The sequence below is a fragment of the Heterocephalus glaber genome, unplaced genomic scaffold, assembly GCF_053883595.1.
Source record: "Heterocephalus glaber isolate CG9 unplaced genomic scaffold, H.glaber_assembly_v1.0 deba00001550, whole genome shotgun sequence".
NCBI classification, from domain to species: domain Eukaryota; kingdom Metazoa; phylum Chordata; class Mammalia; order Rodentia; family Bathyergidae; genus Heterocephalus; species Heterocephalus glaber.
This window is the reverse complement of record NW_028258343.1, coordinates 15,811,716-15,830,484: the sequence shown is the minus strand read 5'-3', so window position 1 is coordinate 15,830,484 and position 18,769 is coordinate 15,811,716. Positions and strand designations below refer to the sequence as shown.

The following is an 18,769-nucleotide window of genomic DNA, read 5'->3' as shown; positions in this document are numbered from 1 at the left end:
CCTCCCCAGGTCTTCCAGATCGCCTACGTGATCGTGAAAGCGGCTAACTCCCCTCGGCCGGGAAACTGGATTTTGGAGCGCTCGCTGGATGACGTTGAGTACAAGCCCTGGCAGTATCACGCTGTGACGGACACCGAGTGCCTGAGCCGCTACAACATTTACCCCCGCACTGGCCCTCCATCCTACGCCAAGGACGACGAGGTCATCTGCACTTCCTTTTATTCCAAGATCCACCCGTTAGAAAACGGAGAGGTAAGATGAGAAAACTCACCATTGAAGTACATTTCATATGGCAAAATAGGCCTGTCAGAAAGAGAGAGCATATCAGTAATTAATGTCAGGGAGATTTAAAAATGGGATTTAGCAGAAGTACATTTAAATGAGTTATTAAATGAAAAGAAAAACCCGTAGTGATTAGAATGTTAACTACCTTCATATGTCTCCTATCTGCAATGAAGATCAGAGAAGGGGAAATGGGTTTAAGTTGGAAAGTCGGTGATTAATTTTACATACACAGAGATTTTCCTGACAATGAGGATTGCTATGATTAAAGGGGACTGGAGCCCTTGAAGAAACCTGTACATTTGTGTGTACATTGCTCTCAAGAAGGAGACGAGAGGGGAATTTGTGAGGGCATATAATCTACATGAAAGGACCAAAGAAAAAGACACTCTGTCAGGCGTGGATGTTTCTACCGTCATGCAGAGGACTGTGTAGGATTTTGGGCCCCTGTCGGGACCTTCCAGAATAGTAATGTCTGAGGTTTCTTAGGTCCTCAGCTATATACAAGCCAAACCATATGTGCAATCCAAAAGTGTTCTATTACCCTGTTGTGTTTTTATCCTGTAGTTAAGATTTTAGATGTATTCGTTAGTTTAAAACCACAGATCCAAACCATGACTTCCTTGTTAATATCTCTATGTTTTTGATCAAATTATTTAAATTCTCTATGGCCTGGCTTCATCCTCCATAAATTGGATTAAAACTGTTCATTCTCTTATATGATTGTCAGGATGAACACATAAATGATATTTACAGGATTAATGCTGATGTCTCCCCTAAGTACTCTCTAAGCATTAACTATTTTCATTATTATTATTTCTGTTATAATAACAGTAACTACCATATTTATTTGTCTCTTCTTAAATAGCCAAATCTTTTTTTTGGTACCGGGGATTGAACTTGGGACCTTGCGCTTGCAAAGCAGGGGGTGGAACCACTGAGCTAAATCCCCTGCCCAAATATCCAAATCTTGATTTATTGATTCTTGAGTTCTCTGATACCTCTTATTAAACCTTCCTAACATGCTTGTCTTACCTCCTTTCATCTTACCTACTTAAACACATATTCCTCAGCTAACCATGTGGTTATGTCTGAGCTAACCTATCATAAATGGAAGAAATCATATTTGAAAGTGTATTTAATGTACCTAGACTTCTGAACATTGTGGCTTAGCCTAGTCTGCCTTCACATGCTCACAACACTTACTTTAGTCCACTTTGGGACAAAATTAATGCACAGCCATTTATACTGAAGTGATGTATAACTGATGTGGTTTATTGAGTGGTGGATTAAAAGTGAAAACAGAAGGTGATGTGGGTAGAGGAGACACAGATGAGCACCTTGTGGACGTCGTGAGATGTGACGACCCAGACAGGCACAAAGACTGACAGCACAGAACACTGTCGTGTCCACTCTCACGCGATCCTGTGGCCAACTGGGTCAGTACTCACTGCCATTTTAAAACAAAAAAATATATATATAAGTTGAACCCTCATGAGTCAGGGACTGTCTGTATTCGTGGGTGATATTCTCTAGCCCAACATCCGAAGCTAATCCCATCATTTCCTTTTCTGTGGGGCTGTAGATTGAACCTAAGTCATTTGCAATGAGCTACATCCCTGGCCCCATTTTTTGATTTTTGAGATAGGGCATCACTAAGTCGCCAGGTTGCTCATCCTGGACTTGAGCTTGCTCTTCTCCTGCTTCAGCCTCGCAGAGAGCTGAGAGTACAGGAGGCTCCAACATGTCAGGCTTCGTATCACCTTTCACAGTCACGCTTCCAGGAAGCCCACGTTCACGTTCCTCACCCCCAGTCAATATGGAGAGAAGCTGTAAACATTTCTGGTGGAAAGTTAGGTTTTTGACATAAATCTATCAGACTCCCTCTTGGCAACGTTATTGTGTGAATGTTTAGCAAGATGCCTCACTCTTATTTCTAAATTCCATGCTCAGAAATACCATTTTTGGGGAAAAACATTCCAAATGGTGCTCTCAGCAAGAGATCTCAATCTGCCAAGTCACATGGAGTCAAATGCAGAAAGTCAAACAGCTGTTCCATCTGCTCTAACCAGAGACGGCCGACTCCTGGCCAGAGGACACAGCAGTGGGGCATGCAGAGAGAATATTTGTGTGTACATGATTTTTAATTATTGTTCTCCAGGGTCTAATGTTTACCCAGAATTAGTAATTATATTTAAAGCTATTGTTTACCATTTGAAACATGCCTCCATTCAGAAATTGGTTGAGGCATATAAAATATCCTGAGGTAGAAATGCAGTGTTCAGGTTGGTGCAAATCCCCAGGCATGAGTTGTGTTCCTTTTATTAATGGTGGTTTTCCTTCCTCTGGATGTGTCCGCCTGCCAGCATGGGACAGACAGATGTACACATTTGCTGCTTATTTACTGGACTGTCTTCTTTTCATTCCTTCACAACACTCACCAGGAACCACTCAGTGAGGGCGACTATTAAGAAAAACTCCATTTTTGTCTGTGACAGATTCCTGAAATCTGTTTCTTATAGCACAGATGCTGAAGTAAGGAACAGAGAGTAATTCAAAATATTTTCTATAGAATGACAGAATTTAAGAATAATTCAAGCTTCTCCTTTTGACTATCATTTTATATAGTTCACCTTTTTAGAATAAACAGGCCCTCTTAGGGAGGGCAGGAGATACTACCTGAGACTATCAGTTCACCTGGTAACAGCTGAAAGGAGAATCCAGGTTTCCTGATTGGCTGGCAAATGTCTGTTTCATACTCTGGTGGAGACTAGAACTAGATTTAAGAAAACACAATGTTGATAATTGCTAAACTTAGTGGTTTAGCACAGAAATGCAGACTGTCCCTGGGTCCAGTATACACAGAGTTCTATTCTGAGGTTTCATCTTAGAGAAAAAAATAAATGAGTGAAGACCGTGATTCTTAACCTGGTTCCAGTTCGTTGTGGGGACCTTAAATGGGCCACTTAATCTCTCTGAAATTGAACATCTTTAGTAGCTTTGTTTAATGTATGATTTGTTTTAGGGCATCTTTGTGTTCTAAAGTAATACAGTTTTGGCTACCTTATAACATTTGAGGATATTCTAGAAGTTTTGTATGCTCATTCTCAATAAGTGGTTGTCTCATTCATTAGTTTTTGGGATTTTTCTTTGTTTGATTTCAGTACTGGAAATTGAACCCAGAGCCTTTTTTTTTTGAAGCAGGGTTTTGCTAAGTTTCTAAGTTTCCCAGGCTAGGATTGACTTGCAGTCCTGCTGTTTCAGCCTCCCACGGTGCTGGGATTACAGGAGGTGTGTGCCACCATGCCCAGCTTCCTTTTAAAATTATGTACTCTTTGATGAATCCTGACATACAATTATTAGATGTTAATGTTCAAAACTTTCCAGAAAAATGGCAATAAAATACAACAAAGAAATATACAATCTAGTAAATAAAACATGATAGTAGATGTAAGGACTAGGAATGATAAATCACCCTCTCCCTACAATGAGTGGAAGAGGTCACAGTGAGATGAGGATTTCTCCTCCGGGGGAACCAGGGACAACTTGGTATTTCAAAAGGTTGAAGGCCGATTTGTCCAATAATTAAATTCATTCATTTCCCATAATATTTGTATGTTAAAGTATACATCGCTGAATTCAGCTCCATTTTTGAAGTATATTGTCATTAGCAATGAATTTTAAGATTGCAGTTATTTTGTTTTGTGATATTTTGTTGTTTTTTTCTGATTTCCTTTGTGTAGAGAACATAGCTATCAAATTACTGTCTCTGGAGCACTTTTTCTGTGATTTTCTTAAAGTTTTTATCTTTGTGTTTAAGTAGTGTTACTACGATCTTCCAAATATGCATTGCACAGTACACCAGCCACCAGCCGTATGTGTTTTAATTTACATTTCAGTGAATTCGAATCATGTGAAAACTCAGTTCCACAGTTGACTGGGCACATTCCAAGTGCTGTTGGCCACGCGTGACTGGGACTTCCACACTGATGGTGCAGAACACAACAGGGCCATCAGTACAGGGTTCTGTCAGGCAATCAGGCTTCCGGGCACAACCTTTTACTTTCTGGCTTGGGTTTCACGTGGTTTGATACATCTGCGGAGTGATGTCTTGTAATTTCATGAAATAATTCAACCAGCAGCACCCTAAATATTGCTTCTCCTCTATCCTCTTTTCCTCTACAATTATAGTTAAAAATAATTTGGAACTTCTTTTTGTGAACATTATGTATCCTACACTTACTTTGTAGTTTCTATCCTTTTGTATTTCTGTATGTTAATTCTAGATTTTTCTTCTGGTATACTTCTAGTGCATTAATTTTCTCCTCAAGTGTGTAAAAATATATTCAAATAATCCACAATATTCTAATTTTATGTATTATATTCTTCAGCTTCTAAATTTGTACATTTTCATATACATGTCTAGATTTTCTATTATACTGAAATCATGTGTATTAAATTTTTAATTTAATATAATTTATATTAAAATTTTCAATATTTTATTTTTATCTTCTTGGGCATAAAATAACAATAATGTAAGTGATTTTGTTTGATGGTTCTAATACCTGACCTTTATAGCTATATGTGTTTGGCTGTTTCATTTGCTGACTCTTATTTGTCTTATGTCTTCTTATGCCTAATTACTTTGTATAACAGGAGTTGTATTTCAAAAAGTGTGTGTGGAAATAATTGAAGGGCTAGGATATTATTTTCATGTTGTGAAGGTCTTCTGATGCTTCTTCTACCTCATGGCAATCTGCAAACTCTTAAAACAATTTAAAGATTTAAATTTCTGGCACACTCAGCCCATTCCAAGCTGTCTTATAACCCAGTGGCAGCAGCTTTAATTCCACTTTTCTCACTCCTATGCTGCCTGTCTTTGGAGTCCAAGCCAACATGTGTGGAATTTACCAAAGTTCCATCCCTAAAAGCCCTGGAACCCAACTCTTGTCCTCTAAATACAGCAAAGATGTCAAAGCCAGGGCTCAGCTCACACCCAAGTATTTTTGACAGGAAAAAGCTTTTGAGACCAGAGCTGTCTGGATATACCAATCACCTCTCTAGACAGCTTCTCCTTTGTTTTGAGAAGGTTATTTCCCAACCTTTTGATAGCTCTCAGATGGCTTAAACAGATGTTTTTGTATATTGTATTCAGTCTGTCTTTGTGTCAACATTGAGAGTATTGGCCATAATTATATAATCTATTATAAAGAGAAGCAGAGTTGTGTGTGCATTTAAATTTTTTTAAAATTTTGAATCATGTTAAATTAATGTAAATATGAGAACAGAGAAGCTTCATGTCTCTTCACCCAACTACTCCATGGAAAGCATCTTGCATAGTGCGTTTGTCAAAATTAGGAAGTTAACTTTGGTACCTTACTATGAACTGACCAACAGATTTTACTAAAATTCCCCATTAATTCCTTTTTTCTTTTCTGGGACCCAATTCAGGGTACTGCATTGTCTCTAGTCACTGTTTGCCATTGCCTCTCCTCTGTGATAGGTTTAAGAAGTATTTTAAGATCTATTTAAAAGGTATTTTGTAGATTATTACCAGTCTGGTCTTGCTCCATATTTTCTTATAAGTAGATTGATCTTCTGGGTTTGGGGAAAGAATACCATGGAGTAAACAACTTTCTCATTGTATCACTTACTGATTTTTGTGTGTGTATTGGATATCTCTTTCATATACTGTATTTCCTTTTATTAGTTGATAAGAATTATTACACTTTCAGATAAGATTTTAGTTTGGACAAAAGTATTTAAATATTCATCATAAATTATAGTGTGTGTGTGTTTATATATATAAATAATTTTTTTTTTTGATACCAGGGATCGAACTCGGGTCCTTGTGCTTGCACAGCAGGCAGTGAAACCGCTGAGCTAAACCCTGGCCCAATGTAGTATAGATTTTTGATTAAGCAGGGAATAATTATTTTCTTCTAGGACTTCACAATATCCTTTAAAAGTAATTTAAGCCATAAATAAGAAAAGAATATTTTTAAGGCCCGCTCATGAAACAAGACATCATGAGATAAACCTGCCTTAATTATAACACACTAAAATTAAACAACAATATTTTTGTTTGAAGTGAAGAACTCGAATAGAAAATAGTCCTCTTGTGACTAACACCAAATCTACCCAGTCTAAGTTTAAATTACTTTGTTGCTTGCCTGGAGAATTTTGGAGATGTGCACCAAAATTTTCTAGAACATTCTAGAATATTGTATTTTAGATGAAAAGTGCACCATTTTAGATCTGAAAGATTCTTTGGATAAATTCCTCACTGTTATAATGAAGTATGTCTAAACTCTGACCTTCAGCCTGTACATCCAAAGTTCGGTCCCTTTCTGTATCTCCACTGTGGGGAAGGAACCTTTCCCCAGATGAGGAACCTCTTTTTTCTGGCCTCTTTCATCCTCACTGCACCACCTCGCTTATTTTCTTGGACTTCAATGCTCCAGATACCCCCAACTCATCACCCTTCTTGGTTTGGCCCAATCCTTTCTGGCTCTCCAGCCCATGTGACATTCAAGAGATCAACAAATGTTAATCACGTGGATGTCCAAAAGGATACTTCAGGACGTACACCCAGTTCCCAAGATAAAAAAGTTGAGCCACTACCAAGAAAGGAATTAACCCTGCAATCTTTCATCCTCGGCTTGCACCCAAGTGAAGAAGAGCAGCTCACTCAGAGGATGAGATGGTCGTAGAACATCATGGCTCGGCTGGCCAAGGGGAGATAACAGAGAGTAGTGGAAGGTTAACCCTGCCTGTGGTCATCCAGGCTGCGAAGAGAAGGAGGCTTTGAGCAAAAGCCTTTAAAAAGTTTCCTTTCAGAAAGGCAATTTTATCTCCTCACAGCCAAGACAGGGCTCAGCAGGAACTGCTCTCCCCTGGGCTGAGAGGATGATCTTGAGCTCCTGGTAGAGCTAGGGTGCAGGGTGCGAAGGCACAGAGCTCAGGGTCCTCTGTTCCTCTGGGCCCAGACCCAGAGACGCTCTAGTGGCACAGCTATGCTGATGTGGCTCTCCAGCCACGACCACTGTCACAGCCCAAGAGCGTGGCCTCAGAACACTAGAAAGGTTAAGACTAAAAGTTTTCCTCTGTGTTCGGAGATAGTCTGGAAAATCTACTGGTCTCGAAAAGCCTCAGTCCCTGTCTCCTAGCAGGCCCTGCCTTCTCTAGGTGTAGGTGCCAGAGACCTGGATTTGAGCTGCTGCCTCTTTTGGCTTCAGAATTTTCACGAATCCTATAGCATTAAGAATCCAGTTTAAATTCCAGAGCAAACCAAGCAAAAGGAGAGGCATTAGCTGTTGTTTTTGTTATTGACATTTCATCTATGGTGATTTGGTGATTTGTCAGTGATGAAGAACTCAGTCTTACACGTCAGCACTTGATCCTTACCAAAGGTGGGGCACACTTGAAGACGCACTTCAGTAATCTCACTTTACAGCTGGAGACTCAGTACCTGGCTTGAGGTCACGGAGTAGTAAATAACGTTCAACATTAATATCCGGCCCAGATCTTCTGATATCTCATAATCATTCTGCTTTCTAAACTGAGCCCTTGGGTCCAACCAGCCTTCTTGTAAATTTGCATTTTCCATTGGCCACAAGGGCTCCTGTGATACTGTGGATAATTAAGTGTCCTCCTCTTTTTCTATTGGGAAAACCCTGAGGGTATGTCAGTGTCAGTTAATCACTCTCACACAGGAAAGAGAAGACACTATTATCTTTATTGCAGAAGTATACTTGAAAATACAACAAAGGATCTTATAGCTGTTAAAATAAGCTTCTGATCCTTAGGGAAGCTGTATCAACACTCTAGCTAGCATAAAAGTCCTTGAGACAAGTAAACCAGGAGTGGAATGGTTATGAATATGCTTACAAGCAAATTTAAAAAGATATCAGAAGCTACTTTACCAGGTCCCCTGCTAAGAAATGAAAAGGGGAGAAAAATCTACTCTAATGCATTCTAGCCTGAGGATGTGTACTATTTTGCACCCTAGCAGGCTGACCGCAACCAAATATTTTCATTGGAAATACATAAATGAATAACTTTGCTGAAGTCTGCTACCTGGGAAGCCCATAAGATATACAATTTAAATTGTAATCATGGGTAGCAAAAATCCTATGATACTCATTTTGCAGAGAAGAATGGCAGCCTTGGCAAGATTACAAGTTACAAAATTATATTTTCCTTGGGTAAATTTGTTCTTTAGCTTCATTCAGTAACAGGAATTATTTATTTGCCTATTCAACTGACAAGTGCCTCTAAAAGCCAACTTACTGTTAGGTTGAGCCATATTAAATGGCCGGTATTTAACGACTTTTTGTCAATAAAAATACAATTTCATGTGGTTTAAACTAATATATACTGAAACACGAATAGAAATACCTGTAGAAATTTAAACTCTTCCAAATGTAACCTTAACTGTATATAACATTTTAGGGAAAAGATCAAAGAGAAATCACATACTTTCACTGAAATAATAATTTATAAATATAATAATTTATACTACTTATTTTATGAAGTTTCTTTTTATTACTGAATTAGTAATATGGCATAATTGGGCTAAAATGAATCATGCTGCTTATGGGTCTAGATTTTGAGTAGAAGGGAAGAGTAAATAGCATTTGCATCTGAATAATCCAGGGTTATATCAGGTACCATGGGGAACGATGTGGAAAGTAGAGATATATTGGTTACCCGTGTGGTATGTCCGATTGCTAGTTTTAAACTGTGCGGTTTGAGCTCATGGAAAATGCAGCATGTCTCTGTGTGTCTGTGTCTCGGCAGATGCATTCCTGTTCCCTTGTATGTGCAACATGATCGCGTGTATAGATGTTAGTTTTATTGGGAGTGACAGCTGCCACAAGCTTGAAGCCGTTTCATGCATTTAAACCCTTGACATCCACTATAATAGTTATCCACTATTGTCTTCAAGATAATTACCTTATAACAAGATTATTGGTGAAAACTCTTGAAGAGTATGTCAAGGAAATAACAGGACCGCCCATTGCTTTTTAAAGAAAAAGTCGTAGTGATCATGTAATTTTGCCTTTCTCTTTATCTTCACATTATTTCAGTGGATGAAAAACCTCTTGCTCTTCCTTCTTATAATTTGTTACATTGCATCCATTTATCTTCCAATAAGATAAACTTCTGTGTTGAATTAGCTGCAATATCACTAAACACATGTCTTCCTCAAAGGATAAGGCACCAAAATTATGGCTGGAATAGTTTCACTTCAACCAACACGTGATTTGGCATTAGGAGTAAACGTCATGACTTTTGATAGCCAATGAGCCCACCTCAACATTTAGCTATTTTTTCCGTTAACCATTATTGGGAGACATATGTGGGGCAGAATCTTAAGTGCCTGCAATTAGGCCTATTATATTTTAGGAAGCATCAGATAAGACATGAACTAAACCAGGGCAACAGCCAAGAGTATGGGAGAAAGTGGTAAAGACATTTCCAGCCCAGAACAGGCTTTGTTTTGCAGGGTTACAGAGAGGGACAGAGAGGGACAGGGAGGAAAGAGCAGGGACTCATCTGGGGAACTTCATGGCAGCCACGCAGAAAACGTGGGCTGTGTTCATACCATGGTGGTGGGGCACCGTGATTATTTCAGGAGCTGAATAACTGACTCCACTGAGCGAGAGGATGTCTGACTGAGCTGCGGAACAATTTCAGAAGGAGGAAATTCATTTTAACACTTAGAGAAAAAAGAACCTTACAGAAACAGGCTTTATGGGAGTGGAATTCTTTCCCTGTACAATAATTATGGTGAAGTGCTTATTAAAATAAAAAGAAGGATGTTTTTCAGCATAAAGAATGAGAATGTTTGGAATTTTGCTTTATGTTACTAAATATGTCCAACTTTGCCCTTCTTTTGCCCCAGTGCTCATAGAATGTGGGGTTCGCTCTTCAGCAAGAGGGGCTCTGTCTCTGTAGAGGCCACCATTTTTCCACAGTGTTTTGATAAGTCTTTGCATTGTGAGATAACATTTTAATAATGCCCCGAACAAGCCTAGTGTAATGTCACAGATGAGCTAGACAAGAGGATGAATGTACTCTTCTTGCCAGGCTTCCATGCTAAGAAAACATCGAAGTAGAACACAGGGAGATGATAGATCTTCAGCAAATGGGAAGGGGACCAAGGGATGTATGGAGGGGGAGTGGGAGGGCAAAAGAGGAAGCAGAGAGAATTAAGATGTGTCCTGTTACATGTACCAACTCCCCACAAAGAATGTAAACATCGGGTACTGCAGACAGGTACTGTACTAATAAAACCTTCTAAAAATTAAGAGGATTAGGCATTTGTCTTGAGATGAGGGGTAGCTAAATGCATCAGAAAATTGATAGGCCCCGATTGTTGAGAGAAAAGCCAAAAAAAAAAGACCACAAAGCAACTGACTTTATCTTCAGCACTCACATTGTGTCGTCTGGAGCTACGCCAAAGTCTCCACTTGTGAATTCCATTAAGCATATGTTCCTAATAAGGCCAAGTTACTTCATGAGCCATTTAAACACAGCCCTGCCCTGCACAATGATATTTCAACCATGTCAGAAGCCGTCCTGGTGGCCTTGATGTCCTCAATCTTTTCAGAATGTTTACCTTTCATGGTCATTTTGACTTTGAGTAAGAGGCAGAAGTCGCGTAGTGGCAGATTTGGGGAGTAAGGAGTATGAGGACGGACTGTATTATCTACAAGCCTGTCTGTCTGTTGGATGGCACTGGGCAGCAGCATTCATTGCATTTTTGATCATACTTCATGAAGACACAAAAGAGAAATGACACCAATACCAACAACCACAAAGAAAAGCTTCTCTGTGGCCTCAGAAGGAGCATCTGAGCATGGACAGTGAGCTGCAAATGGTGTTCTCTGGAAGATAAACCATCAGGACAATTCCAAAATTAGGGGAGATGGTGTCCTGTGCAGCATGAAGTTTCTGCTTTTCTTCTAACCTGCAGAGCACTGTGCCGAAATTAGCCAGGACCTCTAGTTGTCTTTGAGGCACTCTGTGGAACGAAGCCCAGAAATACCAGTCGCCCTCAGCCCTGCCCTGGCCAAGGCTTCACATTAGGACAGAGAGGGGATGCAGGTAGGGACATTTCATCCTTATCACTAGAAAATTAGCACAGCTGGTGCCTAACTTTCTCTTCCAAAAATAACACAGGTAATTTTTCAGCCAAATGAAAATTTTATCAAAAAAGAAACAAAGACAGAGGGTGAAAAGGAATGGATGTCACTGTTTCCCATAATACTAAAGTTTGTTTTAATAGAAGAGGAAAGAGCATCTCCAGCCTGTGTAAGACTCCAAAACTGGAAGCACATAAGGTAGTGAGAAATAGAATATTCATATATTGTTTTAAAAAATAAGAGGACTTATATAAAAATAAGGTAAATGTAAGGGTTGAAAATATAAAAAATAATTAGGCCCAGAAAAAATCACTAAACATGTGCTGATCCATTCTGATCTGGAAAGAGAATTTGAGGTTATTTTGAAAAATAACCTCTCTGCAACTCTGTCCAGAACGCCCAGCTGCAGAGGGAGAAGTAAACAAGTCATCCTATTAGAAGCCTTGAAGGTTAAGGGACAGCTCAGGATTCAAAACTAAATGGCTTTCTTGTTCCTTCCCACTGATATGATTATTAGCTCACAATCCCCTAAGGGAAACTACAAAGGAATGTTTGTTGAGATAGGAATACAAACAGCTTTGCTCCCTTTGTTTTGTTTTAAATCAGATAATACGAAGGAATGTTTTCTGTATTAGCTTCAAAAATTAGCTTTATAAAATGTAAAATATTTTGTATGCAATCATTTAACATAAAACCCTCCCTGATGTCCTTTCCAAGATGACTAGGTGTTGAAAATTGCTAGTGTTTCCTAGGCATTGCTGAGAGCTGTTGAGTTCCACGAAGGAGGGGACCAGACTTCGTTTTGCATTTCTCTGCTCCTCAATTTAGATCCCATAAACGTATAAGTAAGCACTTCTGTGCAGAGCCACAAACAGGATAAAACCTGCCTGGGAATAGGAAGTGCGAGGTGTCTTATCAAGTTGGGCTATCACGAGCAATGAAATAGCTGGCCTTCAGATATCTAATACCTTTGTGACAGGACTGCAACCCCTTAGAAATCTGTGGTATTGGCACATGCCATTCATTTATATGCAAAATCTGCAACAAAGTCCTAGAAATCAATGAATAAATGATAGGCTTTTGTTGTGTGTTCAAATTTAGCCATGCACTGTGGAGATCAGATGGGAAGACAGAGGCCTGATTCGCCTCGTCCATGAGCCCTGAGAACATGGCATGCAAGCGCTCAGGGAAAAGCAAAACCTCCTGAGATAGAGCTGTTCACCCGGAGAAGTACCATGGAGGGAGGGGGACGGATGAATCCTGTGGAACTCTAATTGCTCGGTTGTGCCCGTGTCTGAGTGAATAAAGACAAACTGTGGCAGTTGTTTGGGGCTTGATGTGGAAGGGAGACGTGAGCGCCCTGGCCCCCCACATTTTAACCTATTTCTGTGTCTCTGTATTTGTCATCTTCGTCACTCCTTGGTCAGGTTCGAGCTCAGCTCACAGGCTGGTTCCTACAGTGCACATAAGAATAAGAATAGGTGCAAATTATTTCTATGACAGTAATTTTTAGTTTGTGCATTTCATCTTTGGGTACCTAAGAGAGCTCTACTAAATCCAGCACAACATGTACATAAGACATCACAGGGGCCCTGACTGTTGTCCTAAAAGCTGTCATTAATTACACCAACCAGGAAAAAAATGTTACAATTTTATTACATCATTTAAGAGAGACCTTTCGACATGTGTTGAATAATAAAAGCAGAGAAATTGCCTGCTGTTATTCAGCAAAACTATCGAATTGGTATCTCCACTTTGATTTTTCTTTTGAAATCATTTTTCAGTTTGATTTTCTTTTGCCTCTGGTATTCTGGGTGATTATTTTGTAGCATCTGGATAATTTTTACATTAACATCTGGAAGTGGCCTTTTTTTTTTTTTGGCCTGGTGCATATAGACTACTTCTTTAAGAAATACATTTTCCCAGCTGCTGTTTATTCATTTCAGAAAGACATGGTTAAGTGAGTGTAGCCTCTCACATTCCTCAGCAAACACAAACCATGTTCAGTCTGAGGTCCTGCTGGTCTATTTTCTCCCTCATCTTCTTTTTCACAGGGAAGAAATTGTTGAGCTCTGTACAGTAGGAAGAGTTTTAGAAAACTAACAGGTGGTATCACTGAGTGCAGGGCCCTTTGAAATCAGCCCTGGTCTGGAATCTCAGCCTGGCTGTCAATAACTATGTAACCTTAGGCAACTCTTTGAAGTGTGGTCCCTTTTCTAGAGATGGGAAAATATAAAGACCTATTTTCCAATGCTGATCATGTTAAATGGGATTATTTATACAAACATCTGGCTCAAGGTACAGATTCAATAAATAACACCTGTGATTACCATTTATTTCAGGACGTTGCAGAATGAACGTTAAAATTTCTTTTCATGACAGTCCTAGGGATTTTATGCACACAGTTAGCAGTCTCGGATTTACACAAGATTTTTCCAAAGTACAAAATTTTAGAGAGCTGCAACTGAATCTTCTCTTTTGAAAATTACTCTGGCTGGAAGAGAAGGAAGGAATTATACTGGTTAAAGACCTCCTAGGGGAAGAGACTGCTTCCTCTCTGAGCTTCTGTAGTATGAAATGTTTTAGCAAAATAACTTCAACTTTTAGGCAAAACTTCAGAATTTAGAATAAAATAAAGTATGTAAGTCAAAGTTATTTTTATGGTAGGGACAAAAGGACCCTGCACTCGATAATGAATCCAGTGTTTTCAAAATATTTGGAGAACTCTCCTTGGAGTTGGTTATTTTACATTGATGACTTATTTTGCTGTATTGGCTTTAAATGACTTTTGTTTATTTCATTCTCCCAAGTTATCTTCCTTGAATATTTTTCTGCAATGTAGAGATAGTCAAAGTAATGCCCTGTGGGATTCTGAACATAGCTCTGAAAAGTTCCAAAATTCCCAGTTTGTTGCGCACACACATGACCAAGATGATAATTATAACAGGGTATTCACACATTTACTGGTGATTTTTGACTTTTAAAAAAATAGTGGCTTTTTAAGTGAAATAAATAGGACACACATGTGTAAATACCGAATAGTTTCTCTGGTGTGAGAAACTCAAAGTATAAATAAGGATTAAAATGATTAAAATGAATAATTGATAATGTGAAATAGGAAGAAAAGGTCCAAAGGGAAAGGGGAAGTGGGAGGGGAAGGGGAAAGGAAAGAAGAGAAAGGAAAAATTATGAGAAAAGGAAAAAGTGGAAACAAAGTCTTTGTAAATAGGGAAGGTGGGCAGGGAATGGGGAAAAAATAAGATCCAAGGAACGTCATGTCCAGGTACAAGATCCCAGAGATGAATGAAAACGTATTGTATACCTAAAATGTACCAATCAAAGAATTTAAGCAAACAATAAATAAATAAAAAATAGCTTCATTTGATATCCAAAGACTAAAAGGCAGTTTTCAGGGGAACATGAGTTAACAGAGTTTCAGAGAAATTATTTTAGTAACACGGATTTCACATATGTATTCAGGAAACTCAGTGTCTTTCTTCAAAGTGCTCTATACTACTCAAAGCAGTGGAGGTTTTGGAGATTGTTTAGGGTTTTAGTCTTTTCCTGATACTGCAAGCTGCAGAGCAGTAAGCCTATACAAGCAAGTGAAGGAAAAGATGAAAAATTAAATCAGTTTATTATCTTTATATGTAAAAGAAGCATTCCTTTGTATGCTTCTATTTATTTCCAAGAAACATGTCAAGGTGGCACACATAAGAAAACATCCAAAAATTTAATTAAAAATACTGAAGAAAAATAAACATTGTCTGTCATCTGGGATATATTAGTTATCGCAGTCTAATTCTTAATTTAGTTCAGAATTTTTAGACAATTAAAGCAAAAAAAGTTAACATTTATAGTTTCCTTGTCTGGAAAAGAAGAAAACTTCCAAAATTTCAAGACAAACATTTTCTTGGCAATGACTTCTCAGAGAAAACTTTAAAGCAGACCTTTTATAAATACTTCAGATGGCAAAATCACAAGGTTTTGAAGCACATCTACTAAAAAAATTTTCCATTTATGTCCACATCCTAAGAAAGCTAAGGATATAGTCTTAAAATTTTCATTCAGTGATGATATACATCTTGAAGTCATGTGATGAATGTTCTGTGTGCTCATTTTGTTGTCACTGTCAAGTGTCAGGTGTATAGGCAGATTCCCAGGGCTGGGCTACTTGATGTGGACTGGAGCATCAATTATTCTTCCTCGCTGTGTCGACTTCTGTATGATCACACAAATGAAGAACCAGCTCACAGAAGTGCTTTGGGCTAGGACCAATAGATGTTCCAGTATACACTTTAAGCAATAATATCTAACCTTTACTGGTCACTTTTCATATCCCATGTATGCAATTTTTAATTGTTCTCACCTTCATGATAACATACCAGGGACCCTCACCATTCGCATTTGGGAATGAGAAAATGCTGGCAATATCAACTGCCTGAGGTCACACACTAGTAAGGGGCAGAGCCAGGATTTGAACCCAGGCTAATACTAAAGCCTGTGGGCTTCATCCCAATCATGAACGTACTCTCAGATTGCCTACAAATTTGCATAAGGACATAGATCCTGCAGGATGGATACTTTAGGCCCTTTCATATCATCCAGAAGGAGTAATAATGAAAGGAACAGTAACTGAAATGTCCTCTACTGTTCCATGTGACTCTACCACATATCTCGCAATATAAATAATTGCATCATGATCAGTAGGCTAAAATGAAGAAAGTAAAAACAAAGTATCAGAAATAATGGAATAAATGAATTAACCAATTTTAACCTCCGCTAGGGAAAAAAATGCTATTTATGAAAGTGGTTGTTGTGGACTAACGGGGAGTACATTGGATTTGTGATTAAAAAAAAAAAGAAACAAACAAACAAACAAAAAACAGGACTCAATTCCCAGTTCTACCATTCTGTCTCTCCTACCCTCTTGTTTTTAGATTCTCTGGAAACTTATTCTGTCTTATGTGTAAGTTGTTATAAGCTTCCTTCTCTCTGGACCCCCTAACTTTGTTGTGGCATCAAATAAGACCCGAAGTGTACATAGTATAGCCGTGTAGATTCTGAAGCAATCTGGGAATGCACAGTATTCAAACTTCCTTGATGCAAGTGAAAGACAGGCATCCAGGTACTATAAAAGCACCTCCAGATTATTTTAGTGCAGCTAAAAGACAAGCACCCTCTATGCCCATTTCATGTCATTTGAAGTTGGAACTTCATTTGCTACAAATCTATTCCTAATTACTCTGAAACTTCTTTAAGGCAATTTTACTAGAATAAAAAGGTCATTATCTCTCTAAGAATCAAAGATGGATAAGAAAGCTCTCAAAGCTAGAAAAGTGTATCATTTTGTTTAACTGCTTTCGCAAAAGAAGCGAAGAAGTGAAGCCGGATCTGCCGAGATGTCAATGAGCTGTGACCTAATCTGAAAATTCCTTACAGGGACAAGTGGTATCACACACTTAAAGTTTTGTTAAACTAAAAGTAGTAGTGGATTATATAAAACAAAAATCCTATGTAGGGATCTCTGCTGTGATCAGCAGATGGGTGAAGAGAATCCTCCATACATTCTTTTCACTGCTAACAGCAATTAGCATTTGGTATACACAAGGATGATCAAAATATACAGTGAAGGATGAAATTTTTTAAATTATTATAGTAAAAAGCATATTGCCTTTAATCCCCCTCCAGGACACACTGATCCCATCATTCTTGTCAGTTCCTGACAGTTCTAGAAGTCCTTTTTCATGAGTGTCTTCAGGAGGCGTAATCAAAGCTACACTGAATACCACTGTTGAATACGATCTAACAGAAAGGCAGCCTCGTAGAAACAGTACAGTGTTTGCTCACCCACCTGTTCACCAGGTCTGGTGCCTTCCACAGAGTTAAAATGACTGTAAAAGGTGACTCTTTTGAGTCAACTCAGGACATGGAGTCAGCTACAACTGTGTAACTAAGGAGACACGAAAGGGGACGTCCAGAACTGCCTCAGCGAGTGCCGAGAGGGTGGAATAAGTGTGTTCAAAGCAAGGGGGGATATTTTGAGGAAGATTAATGGCAATATATCTTTCGTACTGTGATAAATGTTTAAATATTTAGATAACAATGTATTTTTCAATGTAGATTTTATTTTTCAGGTATATATGACAGGTATATATAAAAGTATATTATCTGTTCCTTTTATACACAAATGCAATTATCTCCTACTGAGGTCATAATTTACTTTTTCACTATGAAGTGTCCCATGTATTTTTCCCATTTCTTTATTGGTGGATTTGCTTTGTTTTTTTTATTTTATTTTAATTCCACTAAAATATAGAAATTCCACAACTCATTTCATCATATCTTTACTGATTTTCCTCTAAGTTATTCACTGTTGGTGATTATAAGCAATACTGTAATGGGTATCTTGAACATGTGTATTTATTTTCTTTTATGAATATTTCTGTAAATAAATCTGGCAAGAGGAGTTTCCAGGTCACAGAATGTTTACACATACAGAATTTCTTGTGTACACTGTCACAGAGTTGAGTGAAGAGCAATAAATACATATGTCTAGGGAATATAGAAGTTTTCATTGTTTTAATTAGTAGAAATGGTCATTTATACAGGTGACAGTTATAGCTGGGATAGTTCCAATTTAAGAAACTTTAAATTTCTTATATTTCTTATATCTGTATACCAATGTCAGAAACAAAAGTTCTGTTTATAAGCAGATATTATCAAGTTCATGAGAGGAATATATCAAGAACATATTTGAAGTTACCAAAGCAAAATTCAAGATATTCCAGACTAAGACCCTCAAAAACATACGTGGGTGCAACCAAAAGAATTATTTAAATATCCCAAATCCCATTTACTGTATATGGAAATCATCAGTACAATAAGATTAGGTTGCAAATTGAGTTTTAAGTATTTTGGGATTTCTGGAAATGGTAAAAATCCACAATGTAAGCATTTGTAGTTTTTTTAAAAAAGGAAAATTTGAAATGAAATGAAAATAAATAAGTTTTGATATTTAGGATATAATTACTGTTCTTAAAAATTAACAGTCGAACTCCAATACAAATTTTTGGACTTTGGAGAATCAGACTGAGCAAAAGCATATGATTATTTTGTGAATACAACTGTGTGTGGATTTTAGATTTAAGAATCAGGAAATGTGAAATAGTTTGATGATGTTTAGGAAAAGATAATGACTAGTGTACCATAAAACATCTGGATTTGGATGGGATTTACAGGACCTTAGAGGTCTGGCCCTTCCCCTCTAATGACTTCAGTTTTGTCCCAGTGTTATTGTTTCAAAGGTTATTTATCCTCTGTAAAGTAATCTT

The 18,769-nt window shown here is 38.1% G+C and overlaps 1 protein-coding gene across 10 annotated transcripts in view; it reads left to right on the top strand.

The window, feature by feature from the left end:
• Lama2 (laminin subunit alpha 2) overlaps window positions 1-18,769 on the top strand; it is a 586,947-nt gene that overhangs the window by 182,165 nt on the left and 386,013 nt on the right. For all 10 annotated transcript variants that reach the window (XM_087190273.1, XM_087190276.1, XM_087190275.1 and 7 more), the window contains one exon: window positions 10-252. In XM_087190273.1, the coding sequence (XP_087046399.1) occupies window positions 10-252 (243 nt within the window). The remainder of the gene's footprint in view (window positions 1-9; window positions 253-18,769) is intronic.